Source organism: Silurus aristotelis (genome assembly GCF_946808225.1).
Source record: "Silurus aristotelis genome assembly, chromosome: 19".
NCBI classification, from domain to species: Eukaryota; Metazoa; Chordata; class Actinopteri; order Siluriformes; family Siluridae; genus Silurus; species Silurus aristotelis.
Window position 1 is genome coordinate 6,439,552 of NC_139592.1, and position 20,088 is coordinate 6,459,639.

A 20,088-nucleotide genomic window follows, 5' to 3' on the forward strand; every position below is an offset into this window, starting at 1 on the left:
TACAAGTGGTAAAAAAAAATTGGTTTGTGTCTTTCCCAACATATGTAGTCCCCGAGATATGTGGTAAATCGAATGTTTACCAACTGTGTAACCTGACGTGGGATCCTGTCACAGTCCATCAGTGAGAGATTGATCAGGTTAACCACTGGTTTTGTTTAAGTTCGTGTGAGACACGAAAAACAATCTCATGAAGCTTGCGTTTGGTTCTTCTGACCTATCACAACACGCAGGCCAAAGTCATCACTGTGCTATCAGGAAATGAGTAGTGATATGAGGAATGCCCTCAAATGGACCTCTTCAACCTTACACCCCTACCCAAAACACACAAACACACACACACACACACACACACACACACACACACACACACACACACACACGCACAACACACACACACACACACACACACACACACACACACACACACACACACACACACACACACACACACACACACACACACATTCCTCTCACAAATGTTTTACTCAAAAATTGAAAATCATCACTTTATTGTAAGATTTTTATTATTCTGCTAAACCTATTTTATTTTCCAGGTCTTAGTGACCCATTCAAATATTTTAGCCAGTTTTAGAGGCTAATGGGTTTTTTTTACTTTCCCACAGTATTTTTTTTACCAGAAGACCCTACAAAAAGCTCTGTGCACCAGATGTAGGCAGCGGATGATTCATATAATTGTTCATTATGGGATAAATCACTCAAAAAACTTTAAACATCAGTGAGCCCACACACCTTTTCAACTAAGTAGATCCATTCAAATCATTCAAGCCTGTTTTAAATTTCCTGAACTTTTTTACCTACATACACCAAATCATGTACACTGTTTTAAAATATAGATTCTATCTATCTATCTATCTATCTATCTATCTATCTATCTATCTATCTATCTATCTATCTATCTATCTATCTATCTATCTATCTATCTATCTATCTATCTATCTATCTATCTATCTATCTATCTATCTATCTAATTCTAAGTTGAATTTGTTGAATTTTTTAAAATATGGACAGAAACAGAAACAACGATAAACTTCACTTCGTATACTGATATACAGTGAGGTCCAAAGGTCTAAACCTATATTATAACATTTTTAATTAGAAACATAAGGATCTAATAATGTGAAACATTTAAAACAAAAAATGCAGAAAATGTTTACCATCTTAAATATTTAATAGAAACATTTTCACTAGTGGTTTCAGACATTTGGACCCCACTGTATAAATATTCCCACATTTCAACATTCCAAATTATGTAGTGTAACAAATTAAAATTGAGACATATCACGAATCTGGAATTTAAAAAATAAACAAATCAGTTAATTAATTTATTATTATCCAGTAGTGATCAATTGGAATGTTCTATATTTTTGTAAATTTTCTGTATTTCAAAAATATTATCTAAAAAACTCTTTAGAATCATCAGAAGTTCTAAGAAGAACCCAGTTAAACACAAAAAGATGACAAAAATATTATACTTAATTGTTTATTTTATTTATTTATACTTAAGTCAAACCTTTAAATGTATTTGAAAAAAAACCAAACATACTTTGTCTGTATCTCAGGTCATGGCTCTGGGTTTATTGCTTTATTTTCCCTTCAAGTTTATATATAACACTGGCCATCTCCTATTTTCATTCTCTGCCTCCAATTACAGTTACAGAAATATCTTAAAATAAAGCAGGATTGTTAGCTGAGTTAGAATATTAGCTCAGTCTGTATGTACATAGCAAATATGTATATTTTTTTCATATTCTATATCATTTAATGCTGTAATAAAATTGGGGCATTAGTGTAGAATAGTATAGTTCCGGGGTCCTGGGTTCAATCCTCATTTTGGATTCTTTTCAATGTGGAGTTTTGTGTGTTTTTCCTGTGTTTGTGTTGGTTAACACCAGGTTAAAATAGATTAAAATTGTTTGCTGAGCTGAAATATTGGCCGTCTGTATGTACATAGCAAACATGATCCATGTACAGTATTAAACATATTGTGCGGTGCTGCCCTCTTGTGGAAGTGACAGGATGTTGCACTAAAGTTACACCTGCCACTTTTATTCTTTTCATTGTTATGATCATACATATCGCACAATCTTGTTCAGACAGTTCACACACAAGCTTATGTTGCTTATAATCAAGAGAGAGGGTTTATTATAAAGAATAACCCGTTTATATGTCACTTCTGTCCAGGTGGGAAGCAACGAAGTACAAATACTTTGTAACTGTACTTAAGTAGATTTTTCTGGTATCAGAACTTTAATTCACTATTTATTTTTCAGACAACTTTTTACTTTTATTCATTACATTTTTACATTCTATTTGGTGAAATGTCAATAGTTCCTGTGCATCACAATCTTTTCTCTGCTTTTGTTCCATATGGTGGATGTTCAGCCTGGATATATTCATTTGGTAACACAATTTGAAATTAGTTTTTTATTAATATATTAATTAGAGCTGTTAAATGTAACGCGTTAATAACGTATTTAGATAACGTTTAGTTAATAACGTATATATTAACGTATTTAATAAAGAGGTACAGTTTCTCGGGTATCACCTCGTTAATCGTCCGTGTGGAAACATAGCAAAAGGTACCGTCTGGTGTCCTGATGATTCAAGTTATTAAAAACACAACAATTACTTAAATACATTTAAAAGAATATTTTGTCTTCATGCTCTTTATTGGGTATGGTTCCACTAATAATAAACATACATTTGCATAAAGCATCCATGTTTGCCCATGTTGATTACAGTATTAAAAACTTAAAAAGTATTAATTTAAGGTACATTTGGAACAGATAAAAATGTACGATTATGTTTGGTTTAATGTTGAGTTAACTCATGACAAGCATGCAATTAATCGCGATTGAGTGTTTTTAATCGATTGACAGCCCTAATATTAATATGAAGTGACGTCCACTTGCCAGTGTTACACTAAAACAGGTAGTAGTAATGGCTACTTTTTACTTAATTACATGTCAATGTAGTCAGTACTTCAACTTCTATCAGAGTATTTTAAAACATGAGTATCTGTATTTCTACTTAAGTGATGGATGTGTGTATTTTTGCCACCTCTGCTTCTGTCATTTGTAAAAAAAAAAAAATTATATATATATATATATATATATATATATATATATATATATATATATATATATATATATATATATATATATATATATATATATATATATAAAGAAACAAAAGTAGAAGAAGAAGGAGTCGAAAGAGTAAACTGTATGCCATCTCTTCACCAAGCTTTTGGGCATTTTCCGACAGGGAAAAAATAGAAAGGGAAAAGAAGTATGAGCAAAAACACTCCGGAAATGTTTCGAAACAAACCTCTTACTGGAAATGGTTCCGTCTCCGAGCTGAAATGACGGACTTCTCGCGCCGCCCACACGGTGTGACGTCAGCGTCTCCGCCGTACAGTGCGGTTATTGTGTAATAATAAACACACTACAGATATTTCTGACGCAGTGACTGCACATTAGCTCACTGTATCACAATGCAATATTTGGAGCATTTAAAGCATGTGTTTAATGTAAATAAAACATTGTTTTAACTGGTCTCAATTTAGCAGTTTTATATTAAAATCAACATTTATATTCGTAGTAAACCTATTAACACAAGAAAAAAAGTTATTTCGTTGAGTTCTACCTACATGATATGATTGTGTGTGTGTGTGTGTGTGTGTGTGTGTGTGTGTGTGTGTGTGTGTGTGTGTGTGTGTGTCCGTGTGTGTGTCCGTGTGTCTCCTCAGGGCGGCAGGATGAGATCTCGTATGTACCACTGACAGGAAAGTGAAAGTAGAGCCTGGTTGGGAAGGGAAACAACAACACTCTACACACACACACACACACACACACACACACACACACACACACACACACAAACACACACCGCATACGCGGAAGGAGCACACACACTTCTTATTTCTCTTACATGCTTTAAAGAGCTGGCGACAACGAAAGGTAAGTTATAACAGGAGCCACAAGTTCTCTTGTGGTTCTCTCTCTTTTTATTATCAGGCATTTCCGGTGTCTCTGTACAGTAGAAAGACACTCGATAAGGAAAAAAAAAGCTGCTCATGATAAAACCCGGACTTAAGCCAACGCACTCAGCTCGTAAAAACTCGACTGGTTTTACACGAGCCATGACACCTGCGGAGAAAACCACCGCAACACGGAGAAAGACTTTTATTAAAGTGGATCGCAGTTTTTGCCGTTGAAACGGTTTTTGCTTTGGAGCGAAAGAGAGAGAGAGAGAGAGAGAGAGAGAGAGAGAGAGAGACGCTCAGAGGAAGACAGGCCTAGAAGAACAGGCCTTTTTAGGAATGGTATCTTTGGGTTGATGTGGAAACCTGTGGCTGTTGACTGATATTTAGTTTTAGTTTATTATCAGATAGTTTAGTATTAGGCCCAGTTTTTTCTCTGTTTCTAACTTATCATGGAACAATAAAAATGTTTTTTTTTAGACTGAGAACCTGACAGCCTGCTCTGTTACTTTCTGTTCCCTATCGACTGCATGTGCTGTAGTTTTTCTCTATTTTTTACTGAGGCCCACCCTGCTTTTATGCAGGACCTGGGTTATCTTCTACATTTCCAAGGTGTGGTTTAGTGCAGGAAAAAAGTATTGTTTTGAATACTGAAGGCTGCTGGTCATTTATAGCTCAATGGATTAGGTAGGTAGTGGATGGATGGATGGATGGATGGGTCGGTGGGTGGGTGGGTGAATGGATGGATGGATGGATAGATGGATAGATAGATAGAAATTTGTCAGTGCATAGGTACGCAGCACAGAAATGCAGAACATTCACCAGGAGTGCAACCGATAGCATTAAAAAAGTACTTTATATGAACTGTTTACTCTGGCTTGAGGTCAGTTTCTTAGGTGTATTTTAATTCATGGTCAAAGATAAAGGACCCTCAATGCCTGAGTAAATGCTGTAAGGACCTATGAAAGTCACAAGATTATTAGGTTGGTATCAGGAACTGTACATTTCAGAATTACTGTATGTATATAAAATGTCATGGGAAGGTAGTGTTTACATTTCAATCACTGATTTGGGAAAACATTAGCTTATTCTTAATTAGTTTTTTCTCATAGCAGTTGTTTGTGATAATGTTTTTGATGTGATACAGTATCTGTGACATTTGCATTGCACCTTCAGGGTTGGGGGTTCGAATCCCGCCTCTGCCTTGTATCTTTGGAGTTTGCATGTTCTCTGTTACTTCAGGGATTTCCTCCAGGTACTCTCATCTCCTTCCCAAGTTAAAAAACACTTCCAAATTGTCTGTAATATGTGAGTGTGTCAGATGAGTTGTCGCCCTATGCCCTGAGTTTCCTAGGATATGCCCACCTGTGTAGGATTAGTGGAAGGTGGCTAGTTGGACAAAATGTATATATTTTTTCCCTCTGTGTTACCAGAGCAAACGTGAAACGTTTCCACTTGACTACGAATGTTTGTGATGTCATAATTATCTATATAGCACCACATTTCACTATGGAACTACAGTGAGCGTTTCTTCAAAATGAACTGTATGAACCGGAAATATGGAGGATAGTTTCATACTTTTATTTTTTCCTATGAGCATTCACATTATGGATTCTATTCGGTTTTGTTTGCATTGAGAGTTGCTTCAATGGCCATCATTTTCAATTTTAATGTAATATTCTGTACAAAGTACATCATATTAATTTTATTACAATACATGTTTTGCGTTACAACTAGGAGTGGGTAATCAAGGTGTCATGGTCATGGTCTATGAAGAAATATTGTGGTTATCTAGAAAAAATATAACATTATTGAATTCGCCATCTCTGATTGCAACCATTAGCAAATCAGCACTATAACTGGGGATTAAAATACACTAAGCGGCAGGCAACCAAATGCAAATGCGACCTTTGACATCTCTCTGGGACTCCCCTCTCTATAAGACTCTATTGATGACTCATTTTAGTTATCTTTCTGTATGTATTGGTTTTGCTATGCAGCTAGCACTACTGCTGTGTCATAGGAATGATTGAAAGCAAAGCAGTCATGTGATTATAGTATATTTATTTTTGTTTTTTAATCTATAATTTACCATTGGATTTTGCAGTGTTTATTTAATATTTTTTGCCTGAATTGAATTTCTACAGGTTTTCTGTTGAACTGCAAATAATCAGGACTTTCTTTCCCGGTCACCAGCTAATTTTCACCCAACAACCTGTTTTTATTTGTCTCCCCTATGTGCACATTCCATAACTAATATTTTTTTTAACAATTTTGTTTATTTGTAGTATATCACCCATTCTATAGGATAAGAGTCTACAAATATGTTGAATCTTGTTTCGACAGTACCTCTCTACCATGGGGTTCTCAATACCTTTTAGATCTAGGCTTTAATTATGCGATTCCAAAACATTCATGGAAGGTAAAATTTTCAGCTAGACTTTGTGCCAAAATAGATTGGTATCTTAAGCATTTCTTTGTCCCAATCCAGTTAAATAGAAGCAAATCCTATCATGATTCTCCCACCATCATGCTTCACTGTGGGAATGGTTTTCTGTGGGTGATAAGTGGTTTTATCAGACCATATCACATAACACATTTTAGGTATTTAGGCAAGTGTTGATTTTTTTCTTTTGCCTTTGTCTAGACACACTGCAACAAGAGATGTTGTGCAGGGAGCATGGAGTATTCTGCCAGATATTCCTTCACCATTAATGCTGGATCCGTTTTATTGCATTATTTTCAGTAGACTGGGGTTCGCAACAACATCTGGTTTCGGTCTACATGTATCAGATGAAGGTCTGGTTAGTTTATTAATGACAAATAAATGACAAACTTCTTGATCTTAATGAAATAAACTGCCGTTTTGCAAAATGTACTGCCGGAATGTACTGCCGGCTAATAATAAACATTACAGTAACAAACTAAAAAAAGGGCAATATAATAAAAAAAAATTCTGTTAGATCGTTTTATTGGTGAAAGCGAGCACACCCTTTTAAAATTGTTGATTACGCTTTGTGTTTCACACATGCATGCTCGCATGATCAGTTAGCTGTGAGCCACTAAAAAAGGTGTTAAGTAAACAGGCAAAGCAGATTTTTTATTTTTATTCTGTTTTGTTACCTGACATTTCCAACCCACCTGCCAGCTTTTTCTTAGCAAATGATTCCTGGGCTGTGTATCAGTGACTAGGTGTAAGTACTCTCTGTACTTTTTCTCATACTGTACATGAAGTCGCAGACAACTGTGATTGACAATGCTTTTTTTGTTTTAAATATACAAATATTGCATTTATTTTTATTCCAGTAGCCTTTAAACATAGCCTGAATTTGCTCCTTATACCAGACTGGCTCATTTTAATAAAAATAAAAATTAGGAGCATTTAATCTGAAAATTCTTTTAACAAAATATCTATAAGCCATATATTAAGTTCCAAAATTCAGCAGGGGATGTAGAAAATGAACAATAGGTAAGAAATAAAATGCTCGGAGGCATTCTGTTACAGTAAATCATTCACTGATGGGTTTTATTCATTTCTAGTTGGATTTGATGAAGTGAAACAGCTACATGTTATTTCCTGTTGTTAGTTGAGTTATAGCAGCTGTAAACAGTTGTTTCCTCACCAGCCCATGCTCGAAAACCTACAGCTTCAGGTTTACCTCTAGTCCAAAGTACTGATAGTGGAGACTCCTAACATAAATGTTATTTAAGCATCTGCATTGAACAGAGATTTTATAACCAAATTCCTTGTGTAATTTACTATGAAAAATGAAATGTTTTAGAACAAGTACATTAATGTAAACCTGCTGATTACAGAATTTCAAAGCTGTACTATAAGTGAAATAAAAACAAGTTGGGACTAAGGAGCAAGTCAAAGGTGATTAATCATTTAGACTGTTTTATCATGTAGAGTGGGTAAAAAAAAAATTCACGCCTCTTTATTCTTTTTAATTCACGGGTGCAGAACAGAAATGATTGAATTATATTTTTGCGCTAGCTTTCCACAAATGCCCTGTAGTAAATTATAGGAAACCTGGGCTATATAAAAACCAATCTCCATGTTTAATCATGAATGTGTATTAATTTGTAACATTTTCAGAGCATCAACTTTACAGTTTTTTTACTGCTTGTAAAATTATAAGAAAAATACTTTTTACTTGCATTTTCTTAAAAAAAAAAAAAATTGCTATCTATCTACTGTCAAGTTCTTCATGTAGTAAGGAGTACAGGAAGTGAGTGATGTCAAAGATGTTGGTCTGCTGGGAAAATATTTAGGTTTTGGCTACACTTTCTTGAAATCAGTCTGGAATGGAAAAAGAAATTCATTAAGCATCAGTCTGTTCTCACTTTGAAATATTTTAGAGTTGTTTGCGCTTTTAGGTTCAGTAAATACGTTCATTAGTTTTTCGGTTTGCATTTTCCGTTCCCTGTAATGTTTCCAATTCATGCTTGGAGCAGGTTCTATTGCAGTTCTACAAGCCTCTGAGAAGGTATTCAGGAGCTAAAAAGGGAAGCGAAAATAGTTATCATACTGAAAGTTGAAATCTTCAGCTGTATAGCAGAGGCTTTGTACCAGAATAGATCTAGATCTGTGATAGATCTATGTGTCCCTCTGACTCGACTACAGCCCCAGGCCCAGCTGAAGTGAAGCAAGACATAGCATGATTCTGCACCACCATGCTCTACCATGTGCCCAGCCACTGTAGCCCAGACATGTGGAGAACACAGGAGATTGTTGTAATGTTTAGGAAGTGAACATGTTGTCATGATCAGGGTGCTTTCCAAGATATTCTTGGAGAGATCTTTGTTTTTTGGAAAGATGTCCCTGTGGGGAAAAATTGTCATAGAGAATGCTGAGAATAATTTCAGAAGACAAGCAAATGTTTTTTATTCTTGTTTTTATGATGTCAAGGACAACATAACATGTACCACCTTATAGCAACAAGGATATAGCCATTGAACACCAAGTCAAACCTGCATTACACATTACATAGTAATCTATGAATAGACCAAAACATTTGGTTTTACCAATTAAACAAAAGCATTAACAAAAGAATATTATGAAGGAGCAAGACTGCGGCTGTTGTCTTATGTTTATGTCTCGGTATACACACCATAGTCATATCTAAAGCCCTGCCAGGACAAACCCATATAATTATATTGTATTTTGTGTGCTTGGTCTCCTTATGGTAACTGGAGATAAAGCTGACAGGATGCACCCCTTTCTTTGACCACAAAAAAAAGTCAGGACAACCCTGGTTTCCGTTCATAATATATAAATGCAGACCATACACACTCTTAGCTTAGCCTGACACACTTAATCTTTTTTAGACCTGTTGTTCAGAAAAGAACAGAAATGGTTTTTTTGGCTGTGAATTTCTTTTATTCATCCTTCAACTTAAAACCTGCAGGGACAAGCTGGAGAATGCCAAACATAATGCCTAAACAATTGCGCTTGTTTTTTTTAAAGGTCTGTGCAAAAGCATGTTCCTGTAGGATCCAGGTTTGCATTACATAGACACTTGCATAAGTTGTTAACTTTGAATCATAGATAAAGGTGTTAAAAGCAGCACACAAGCAGGATTTGAATTTTAGTCTGTAAAATCCTAAAGAAAAACCCCAAATGTATTTGATTAAGATTTTTGCTTATTTCAGAAAGGGGTGTAACAGCTTAAAAAGAATTTTTTCTATTGTAATTTTAATGCTCTTTACAATGGATATAAAAAGTCTATAGACCTCTGGAAATGACTTTTTTGTGTGTAAAAATAAATTTCTTTTCTACTTTAAATGTAAAATACAACATTTACAAGTAAGGTTGCATAAGTGTACACACCCTAAAATAAAAAAAAAATAAAAAAAGGTATTACAACAGATGTGGTTGCTGAAGTACAATATATTGGCAATTGTTTGCAGATACCTGGTCATAAGTTTGATATGTGCTTTTTGAGAACCGCCTTCTACTTTTAGTACCAATTTGCTCTTATATTTCCCTCCACAAATGTTCCACTAGATTTTGGAGTGTGCTTGTGGAGATTTGTGCTCATTTAGCCACAAGGGTTTTAGTAAAGTCATGTACTGAGGTACTTGAGGAGGTCTGGAGTGGAATCATAGCGTTCTAATTCATCCCAAAGGTGTTCAGTAGGGTTGAGTTCAGAGCTCTATAGCCGGACATCTTTCACTCCAACCCATGCAAAGCGCATCTTAATGAAGCTTGCTTTGTGCACTGTAGTGTAGGTATACCCCAGACTAAAACATTATTGAATAATATTTTTCATTTTATTAAACCACTTAGTTTTTTGGGTAAGAGGGTAGCCTCTTGAGACACATCTTGATACTGGCAATATTATTTTACACTTTCTTGCAAAAGACATCATAGATCCATCATATTCTATGGAAATCAAGTGTTGAAAAAGGAAATTCCCTTTTTTCTTTAACTTTGTAGAAGACACCTGAATGTTTTGCCTTAAAATTGACTGGTAATAGCTATTCATCATTTCTTTCAAACTGATAAATGCCCCAGTCTGGCTGAGGCTGGCTAAAAAAATCCCTATCGCATTAAACTGATACCATCATGCCCCACCATGGGTGTGGTGTTCTATTTGATTAAGTTTGGATGTTTTTTGTGAGAAAAAAGTTGTTTTTAAATTCAGGGAGTAATAATTTATTTGTGTGTTTTTGTACTGTCCTATTTTTTTGTTTTGGAAATTCTTTTACACCTCTTCAATACATGACATACTTTTTAAGCTTTTTGGGGACCCATGGCGGCTTCTGCAGTCATATAAAACCAAGAATTTGTCAAGAAAATCCAGTAGAAGAAACAGATTATATATTTTTTTGGGGTTAATGAGGAGGTATGAGAATTACTTTTGAACATGAGATTTTGGTTCATTCCAAACATATCCACATTCCTGATTATAAAAGGTTATACTCACAGATGTATGACAAGGTTATTCTTACTTTATATTTTATAAATTTTTAATTCCTTAATGATTCCTAAATGACTTTTGAGAGTGAAAAACTTTGAACAAGATTTATCTTAAAATGTATAAATTTTTGTTGAATTTTTTAATTTTGGTTCACAAAAAGCTTTCTTAAAGGGTGTGTGTAGACATAATGTCTATATGGCTATATTATACAAATGTACTTTGAACTTTGCACCTGTTTGCACAATACATTTTTACTTTTATAGCATTTGTTAGACACCTTATCCAAAGCCGTTAAGGGTTAAGGGCCTTGGTCAAGAGCCCAGCAGTGGGAGCTTGTAGGGATGGGATAATCTAATTCTCTCTCTCTCTCTCTCTTTTTCTTAATCGCTGAGCTACCACTTCCCTCAATACAAAAGTACAACAAATCTGTCATGTGTACTTAATAGAATTGTAATAAAAGATAAAACAAGGTTACTCTTTTTACTTGCTGTATAGAATTTTAGAGACAGACATGTAAGCTTTGCAGTCAGATAATGACGTCAATGTGCAGATTTTAATTTCCCAAAAATTCTTACTTGTAGAGGTCAATACTCTATACGATTTAGGGGTATTAAATTATGGAATAATTTATCTCATTTTAGTAGAAAGATTTTCTTCTTTAAAAAGTTATAAAAGATGTATAAAGAATTATTTTATTGCTGCTTTGTAATTATGCTTTTGTTTATTGATTTTTTATGAACTTTGTGTACTCTATATAGTTTTTGAAGTATATTATTATTATTTTCTTGTTTAGGTGGAGGCTTTAAAAAAGCCCTTCAGGTTTTTTGCCTCTCCCTGCACAATATTTGGATTGTATTCTTGTATATTGTATATTGTTTATATTTGTGCAAATAAACTAATAAATAATACAGGTTTTATAATTTTTTTTTACGGACATTTTCAGGTGAAATTTGACATTTCTTTTTCATTTCCTCTTTAAAACTCCTAATATAGTCAGATGCAGTTTTCTGCCAATGTGTTTTTTTTTTTTTGGTAAGGTAATACGGCTTAAGTAACCCAAAGGAACAGTACATGAGATAGATTAACTGTCTGTTATTGCGTAGGATGCGTTTGGTATGTTTTTTCAATGTGGAAATAGGAAAACTGGAAATGGCTCTTTATTCATTTCAGATTATCCTGGCAACTGGGTTGCTTTGACACATATTAGTCCCTTTATTATATATGGGTTGATTAATGCAACTATCTCCACACTGTCACGTTTTTTTTTACTTCCAATCATCATGTTTATATACCAGGGCTGTTAATCGATTAAAATATTGAATCACGATAAATCGCACAATTGTCATCACTAGTGAAACGCAACATAATCACTTTTTTTTTTTTTTATCTGGTTTAAATGTACCTTAAAATAATACTTTTAAAGTTCATAATACTCTAATCAACATGGTCACAAATATGGATGCTTAATGCAAATGTATGTTTATTATTAGTGAAACCATAATCTAAATATAGCATGAAGACAAAATATTCTTGTAAATGTTTTAAAGTAATTGTCGTGTTTTACGTAAATCATCAGGACACCAAATGAAACGTCACTAGGTTACGTTTGGGAATGCCTCACGTTGTTCACGCTCTAAATTACGTGTAAAATCTGGCCACTAGGCAGTCATGACGTCATTGGTGGGCGACGTCACGCAAACTAGGAAGCTACAAAATAGGAGCACGATGGGAGCGACATTAGCTTCTACAAAAGGAGAAGGTAAGCGCTTCAGGGATGCAGGGAGTATGGCCTGTTGACGCAGTTCTCGTTTCCTTAGGAGTGGCTCTGATGTCAAGGTCGTAGAACCTGACGAAGGTCAGCGGGGTGGACGACCCCGCAGCGTTACAGATGTCCTGGAGTGACACTCCAGCAGACCAGGCCGTAGATACCCCTGGTGGAATGAGCTTTAACTCCAAAAGGAGTGGGAAGACCAGAATACCCATAACACCGACAAATGGCATTCACAATCCATCTACTGAGCGTCTGCTTATTAGCCGGAAAGGAAACCTTTAATGTGACGGCCATAGCAGACGAACAGCTGCTCCGATGTCCTCCACGCACTCATCCTGTGGAGGTTTGTGTCCAGTGCTTGCATTGATTTAGCTTTTCCTGGTTAGGGGCTAGGAATGGAGGAGGGCAGAATGCCTGCAAAACAACATGTCGTGAGGGAGCCGCAGGCACCTTAGGCACATACCCTGTTCTGGGGGAAAGAATAGCACTGTCCATGCCAGAGGAAAACTCCAGGAGAGACAGGCAAGCTGTCTTAACCGACAAATACCTAAGGGCCATCTCGGCCAAGGGCTCGAAGGGGATCTTAGATAGAGCCGGCAGCTCAACGGCCAAGTCCCACACAGGCACTCTGGGTCGTGTCCCAGGCCTCAGCTTCCGGGTGCTGCGTAGAAAACGTGTCACAAGGGGGTGCTTTCCACCCTACGCCCAAGAAGGTAGTTCTCTGTACTGGAGAAAGCACACTTTTCTTTGCTTTTGGTCTTAACCCCAATTCCTTCATGTGGCCACTCTGAAGCTCTGATCAAGCTAATACCAACCAATCGTCGATATAGTTAAGAATGCGAATGCCCTGAAGCCTTAGTGGGGCTAGAGCTGCATTCATGCACTTGGTAAAGGTGCGGGGTGAGAGTGCTAGGCCAGACGGGAGGACCCCATATTGCTAATCTTCAACACCCACGGTAGGGAGGCTGCACTCTGAAGCATCTCTTGTGGCAGATTTAACAGCCTGGCCTCTTGAGGCTGGCTTTTGACCCTTTCAGTACAGCTAGGGAGATCAGTACAGCTTCCCAAGCTGGCCAGGGTCTCCTCCATCTCCAGTGGGGACGGAAGGAGCCACCTGGTGGAGGGAGACTGCGCTCTGTGGGAGAGCTAACAGTCTGGCCTCCTGGTGGTGTCCAGGAGACACGGGAACCGTGTAAACCACCTCTCCTGAAACAGGGCACTCTGAATGTCAGGGCTGCTGCACCACTGCCCGTTTGTTCGCGGAGAGGACCATCCTCAGGTTGGCCGACCTCTTGGATTCGGGCTTAGAGTGTCGCCTATGGCCCTTGGGCGTCTGTTCAACCCTGGGCATCTCCCCATAGCCGCAATCCCTAAACCCTGCTATATTCCTGTATAGCGAATGTGGGGGATCACCTTGGATAGCCATACGGCTACAGCGCGGACAGTTGTCTCTCTCTCGAGAGCCGATTGAGCATGCTTCACTCCCAGGCAAACAACGCAAAGCTCATAAGCGTGAACAACGTTTTCAAAGCAGCTCAAGTTCCTGAAAGGAAACTTTTGTTATCTTTCCATTAATGAGGTGATAGTGGAGAAACTCTTCTAACTTTCATACGGATTACACAATCAGAGTATATTTGTGAATTGGTTTATTAAAAGTAGACATTTCAAGCTTTCTATGCATATATTTATGTGTGTGAGGCAAGTATTCATTAAAATTCAGGTTGTTTTATTTATCTGTCTGTAAAGAGAGATGACAAAGAGACAGAGACGGCAAAGCGTGCGTTTTTTTTGTTATTATGAGTATACAAATAAAAGTAGACCCTTTACAGATTCAAATGATGTAAGAAATGTAAGTATGTTTTGGTGTTATGAGGAAAAAATGGCACAAAAAATGGCGGTGCATTTGTCGACCCAGCGGGTTAATTGCCGGGGGTGTGCATCATGGCGGATATTAGTATTTGATTTGAGTGTTGGCGCAGCAGTAAAACATAAGTTTAGTTATACAAAATGCTTTTTTCGTTTAAATTTTATATATATATATATATATATATATATATATATATATATATATATATATATATGTTTTATATATATATATATATATATATATATATATATATATATATATATATATATATATATATATATATATATATATACAGTGAGGAAAATAAGTATTTGAACACCCTGCTATTTTGCAAGTTCTCCCACTTAGAAATCATGGAGGGGTCTGAAATTGTCATCGTAGGTGCATGTCCACTGTGAGAGACATAATCTAAAAAAAAAAATCCAGAAATCACAATATATGATTTTTAAACTATTTATTTGTATGATACAGCTGCAAATAAGTATTTGAACACCTGTCTATCAGCTAGAATTCTGACCCTCAAAGACCTGTTAGTCTGCCTTTAAAATGTCCACCTCCACTACATTTATTATTCTAAATTAGATGCACCTGTTTGAGGTCGTTAGCTGCATATAGACACCTGTCCACCCCATACAATCAGTAAGAATCCAACTACTAACATGGCCAAGACCAAAGAGCTCTCCAAAGACACTAGAGACAAAATTGTACACCTCCACAAGGCTGTTAAGGGGTACGGGGAAATTGCCAAGCAGCTTGGTGAAAAAAGGTCCACTGTTGGAGCAATCATTAGAAAATGGAAGAAGCTAAACATGACTGTCAATCGCCCTCGGACTGGGGCTCAATGCAAGATCTCACATCGTGGGGTCTCAATGATCCTAAGGAAGGTGAGAAATCAGCCAAGAACTACACGGGAGGAGCTGGTCAATGACCTGAAAAGAGCTGGGACCACCGTTTCCAAGGTTACTGTTGGTAATACACTAAGACGTCATGGTTTGAAATCATGCATGGCACGGAAGGTTCCCCTGCTTAAACCAGCACATGTCCAGGCACGTCTTAAGTTTGCCAATGACCATTTGGATGATCCAGAGGGGTCATGGGAGAAATTCATGTGGTCAGATGAGACCAAAATAGAACTTTTGGGTCATAATTCCACTAAACGTGTTTGGAGGAAGAAGAATGATGAGTACCATCCCAAGAACACCATCCCTACTGTGAAGCATGGGGGTGGTAGCATCATGCTTTGGGGGTGTTTTCTGCACATGGGACAGGGCGACTGCACTGTATTAAGGAGAGGATGACCGGGGCCATGTATTGCGAGATATTGGGGAACAACCTCCTTCCCTCAGTTAGAGCATTGAAGATGGGTCGAGGCTGGGTCTTCCAACATGACAATGACCCGAAGCACACAGCCAGGATAACCAACGAGTGGCTCTGTAAGAAGCATATCAAGGTTCTGGCGTGGCCTAGCCAGTCTCCAGACCTAAACCCAATAGAGAATCTTTGGAGGGAGCTTAAACTCCGTGTTTCTTAGCGACAGGCCTGAAACCTGACTGATCTAGAGAAGATCTGTGTGGAGGAGTGGGCCAAAATCCCTCCTGTAGTGTGTGCAAACCTGGTAAAAAACTACAGGAAACCTTTGACCTCTGTAATTGCAAACAAAGGCTACTGTACCAAATATTAACATTGACTTTCTCAGGTGTTCAAATACTTATTTGCAGCTGTATCATACAAATAAACAGTTAAAAAATCATATATTGTGATTTCTGGATTTTTTTTTTTTAGATTATGTCTCTCACAGTGGACATGCACCTACGATGACAATTTCAGACCCCTCCATGATTTCTAAGTGGGAGAACTTGCAAAATAGCAGGGTGTTCAAATACTTATTTTCCTCACTGTATATGTTTTTATATATATATATATATATATATATATATATATATATATATATATATATATATATATATATATATATATATATATATATATATGTTTATGTATATATATATATATATATATATATATATATATATATATATATATATATATATATATATTATGAGACTTATTGGATATAATAGTGTAGCTGTGTTATTGTGAAGATTCACAAAACAAAACAAAACAGGATTTGTAGACACCTGAGAAACCTAAGACTCATATGTACCTTTTAAACATCCTCTTCTGCATCCTCTGGAAAAAAAGTATTTGGAGTATGGATATGGAGATTTGTGCTCATTCTGAGACACAATGGCACAGTGGGTGAGGAGACCTGGGCTGCAGTCAGAGTTTCAATTCATTCCAAAGATGTTCGATAGGGTTGAGGTCGTAGCTCTCTTGCAGGCTGCTGAAGATCTTCCACTAAAGGCTTTTCCAATATAGCGCAAATTGTGCCTAGGTCCGCTGTCATGCTGGAACAAGTTTGGGTCTCTTAATTCAAGTAAAGGGACAACTGAATTCTATCAAATCCAAAGACAACCTACTGTATACAATAGTCTGTCTCCAACTTTGTAGTAACAGTTTGGGGAAGAATCACATATGGCTGGAAAAGTCAGGTACATATCATGGATCATAAAGACTTGATGGAAGGTAACTTGTGTAGACATGCTTCTGCAACTCAGTGGAGGTCCAATCAGAATGGTTTTCTTTTAAAACTATCAAAATCTTCTAGTGAGTTTTTTCTTACAGAGAGCACAGCACAGTTCTTATATTACACCAGACCGTGTAGTACACAATTAACAGTTGAATTAGGTGTGTGAACATAATGCAATTTTTCATAATGCCATGATGTCAATATCATGATGTACTGTATGTTTACTGGAAGAAGACATTTCTGAGCATTGAAAAATCGGGAAGGGGTAAAAAAAATCTTCTAATACAGCTCTATAACCCTAACAAGGTTGTATTTTTTTGTGACAGCTGCAGCTTCGCCTCACTATGGCGCAGTGGACGCAGATTTCCCAGAAGCTTCCTTATTTTACCAATGAGACCCTAGTGGACCTATACCCCACAGATACTTTTCCCATAGATATCAGGCACTACCTGGCCAGCTGGATTGAGGAGCAGAGATGGTATAGCTTTATTTTCTCACTCAAGCAATTCATAAAAAATGTGTTCACAGAGTGAATTACAGAAAGATAATCCCATGTGTGTGTGTGTGCTTGGTCTTAGGGAGGACTTTGACGTGGACAACCTAGAGCAGGAAAAACAGGCTCTCCAGCTGCTGGAGCGAATGATGGAGCTTCTGCAGGAAGTGGCATTTCAGAATCCCAATGTGTTGGAGAAAGTCAAACTTCAGCACATCTGCAGGAACATGGTACTTGCCATATTGATATTTCAGTTTTGAACATAATTCTGGGGTGATTTTCATAAACTACTGAGGCAACATTTGTTTATTTATTTGTCTTGAACTAAAAAGAATTTAAGAAATTAAAATCATTTGAACATCATTTGAAATTAAACCGTTATAGGTGGTGCCATGGTGTGATTTGTAGGAGTTCAGCGATAGATTTTGAACGAAAAAATGCACTTCACCTGTGTTCTGAGGTGCAGGGCTTCAGGAGAAAAACTTCCACCGGTGGTGCACGACGATGACAAAAGATAAACTCCCCAGAGAAATACAGTGGTACCTTGACCTACGAGTTTAATTCGTTCCGTGGACGAGCTCGCACATCAAATCAGTTTTTCATACTGAAAATACTTAAAATGGCATTAATCCGTTCCAACCCTCAAAATGACACCCCGTTTTTATGTTTCATGTTATTAAATTGGAAAATACATTTCTAAATAACAAATCTTGTATAAAAACATAATATAAAGAGTATGTAAAGATATAATAAGGTTTTATTTAGTGTATTTTCCTTGGAGTTGAAACGACTTGAGCTAACGAAAACGCCGGTGGGGTGTGTGTGTGTGTGTGTGTGTGTGTGTGTGTGTGTGTGTGTGTGTGTGTGTGTGGAGGGGGGTGGAGGCGATAAGCGGAGGCGGGGGAAAAACTAGTTTTTTACTATCACTCCTGTACACTACATATCCCAAAACTTTACATTTTTCACTTTTTCTTCTTTGCTTATCTTAATTTTCGTCACAATCTGACCGCTCGTACCACGGAAAACTCGTACATTAATGCCCTCGTAGGTAAGGTACCACTGTAGTTGTGAAAGGAAGGAGGAAGACAGTGAACAATTACTTACTTGGTCGGCTACTGTTTAGATATAAGCCGTTGTAATGAGTTGAGTCTGGGTGAAGGGAGGAGCTCGCTAAAACTCCAGTTGCAACAGAAATCATATAAGCACAGACAGGTTTCCAAAACTCCTGCTTTTTTATTTTTCTTGGCAGCAGTGTTATGGGTTAGTCAAAGAAACTTAGAAATGAGCATCAGAAAATAATAAGGACATAATTCTCAGTCTCACACGCGCACACACGCAGTAATACGGGAAGAATGCAGTCATATGCTTTTCCCAAAATACCGCTATGCTCCTAATAGAAGCGCAACATAGTGCATTTAGTGTCTTTCGTTAAAGCCTGTGTAAAGTTCATTAGTTTCAGTGTAGACACCTGTGGCTTATAGACAGGTGCGGCTTATTTATGTTAAAAATATAAATCTTTGTCAAATTCATTGGGTGCGGCTTATATAATGGTGCGCTTTATAGTCCAGAAATTACGGTATGTTAAAAACTGGTCACCATACAGCTAAGTAGAATTTGAGTTTACAGATGAGGCCAAAAGTTTGGGTTTTTTGCGCATTTGTAACACTTAAATGATTCAGATCATCAAGCAACTTGTAATATTACACAAATATAGCCAGAGTAAATGCAAAATACAGTTTTTAAAAGATGATTTCATTAATTTTGTCCGACTCTTCTTTAAAGAATTGTTTTGAATAAGCCACAGTAGGGTTTTTTTTTAAGCATGAATGCCATTTTTCATGAATCATGAACACTGTTCTTAACTGAGGCAAGTGAGGCCTGCAGTTTTTTTAGATGTTGTTCTGAGTTCTTTTTTGCTTACATCCAATCTCCGTAAGCATTATATACAGAGCAAACTGTCCCAAGTCACTACACATAAATCTATTGATCTGCTCTGGGATGAACTTGATCACAAGGTCAGAAAAAAACTTCCAACTAATTAAAAACACTTTTGCGAGTTTGACAAGAGGCATAACAACGTTTTTTTAACTGAATGTTTGGGGAAAAAATTAACTGTCCAGATGCCAAGACTGTATAACGGTGTAATTATTGCTAAGGGAGAATATTTAATTATAATACATTTTAACATTTGTTCATTTTTTATTTGTTCGGTCAAAGTAATTTTTTAAATGCTATTTGCTTAGATTGGACATGTGAGAGACAATTTCGTTTCAGTTTTTATTTACAGATACTTTTATTTTTTTTGGCGGTCAACAGTTTGCATACATTTTGTTAGAATTTTTGGCCTGTTTAGGATATTTGTTTGATCAGAAAATGCCAGTTGGATCAAGATTTATCTTTAGACCTAAACGGACTCCTTAAAATGATTGATGACC

The 20,088-nt window shown here is 36.8% G+C and overlaps 1 protein-coding gene across 3 annotated transcripts in view; it reads left to right on the forward strand.

The window, feature by feature from the left end:
* Nucleotides 1–3,716: 3,716 nt before the first annotated feature.
* stat6 (signal transducer and activator of transcription 6, interleukin-4 induced) overlaps nucleotides 3,717–20,088 on the forward strand; it is a 45,844-nt gene continuing 29,472 nt past the window's right edge. For 2 of the 3 annotated variants that reach the window (XM_083569846.1, XM_083569848.1), the window contains exons 1-3: nucleotides 3,717–3,983; nucleotides 17,487–17,638; nucleotides 17,739–17,883. In XM_083569846.1, the coding sequence (XP_083425972.1) occupies nucleotides 17,505–17,638; nucleotides 17,739–17,883 (279 nt within the window). In that variant the 5' untranslated portion in view covers nucleotides 3,717–3,983; nucleotides 17,487–17,504. The remainder of the gene's footprint in view (nucleotides 3,984–17,486; nucleotides 17,639–17,738; nucleotides 17,884–20,088) is intronic. The other variant, XM_083569847.1, reaches the window with a different exon arrangement.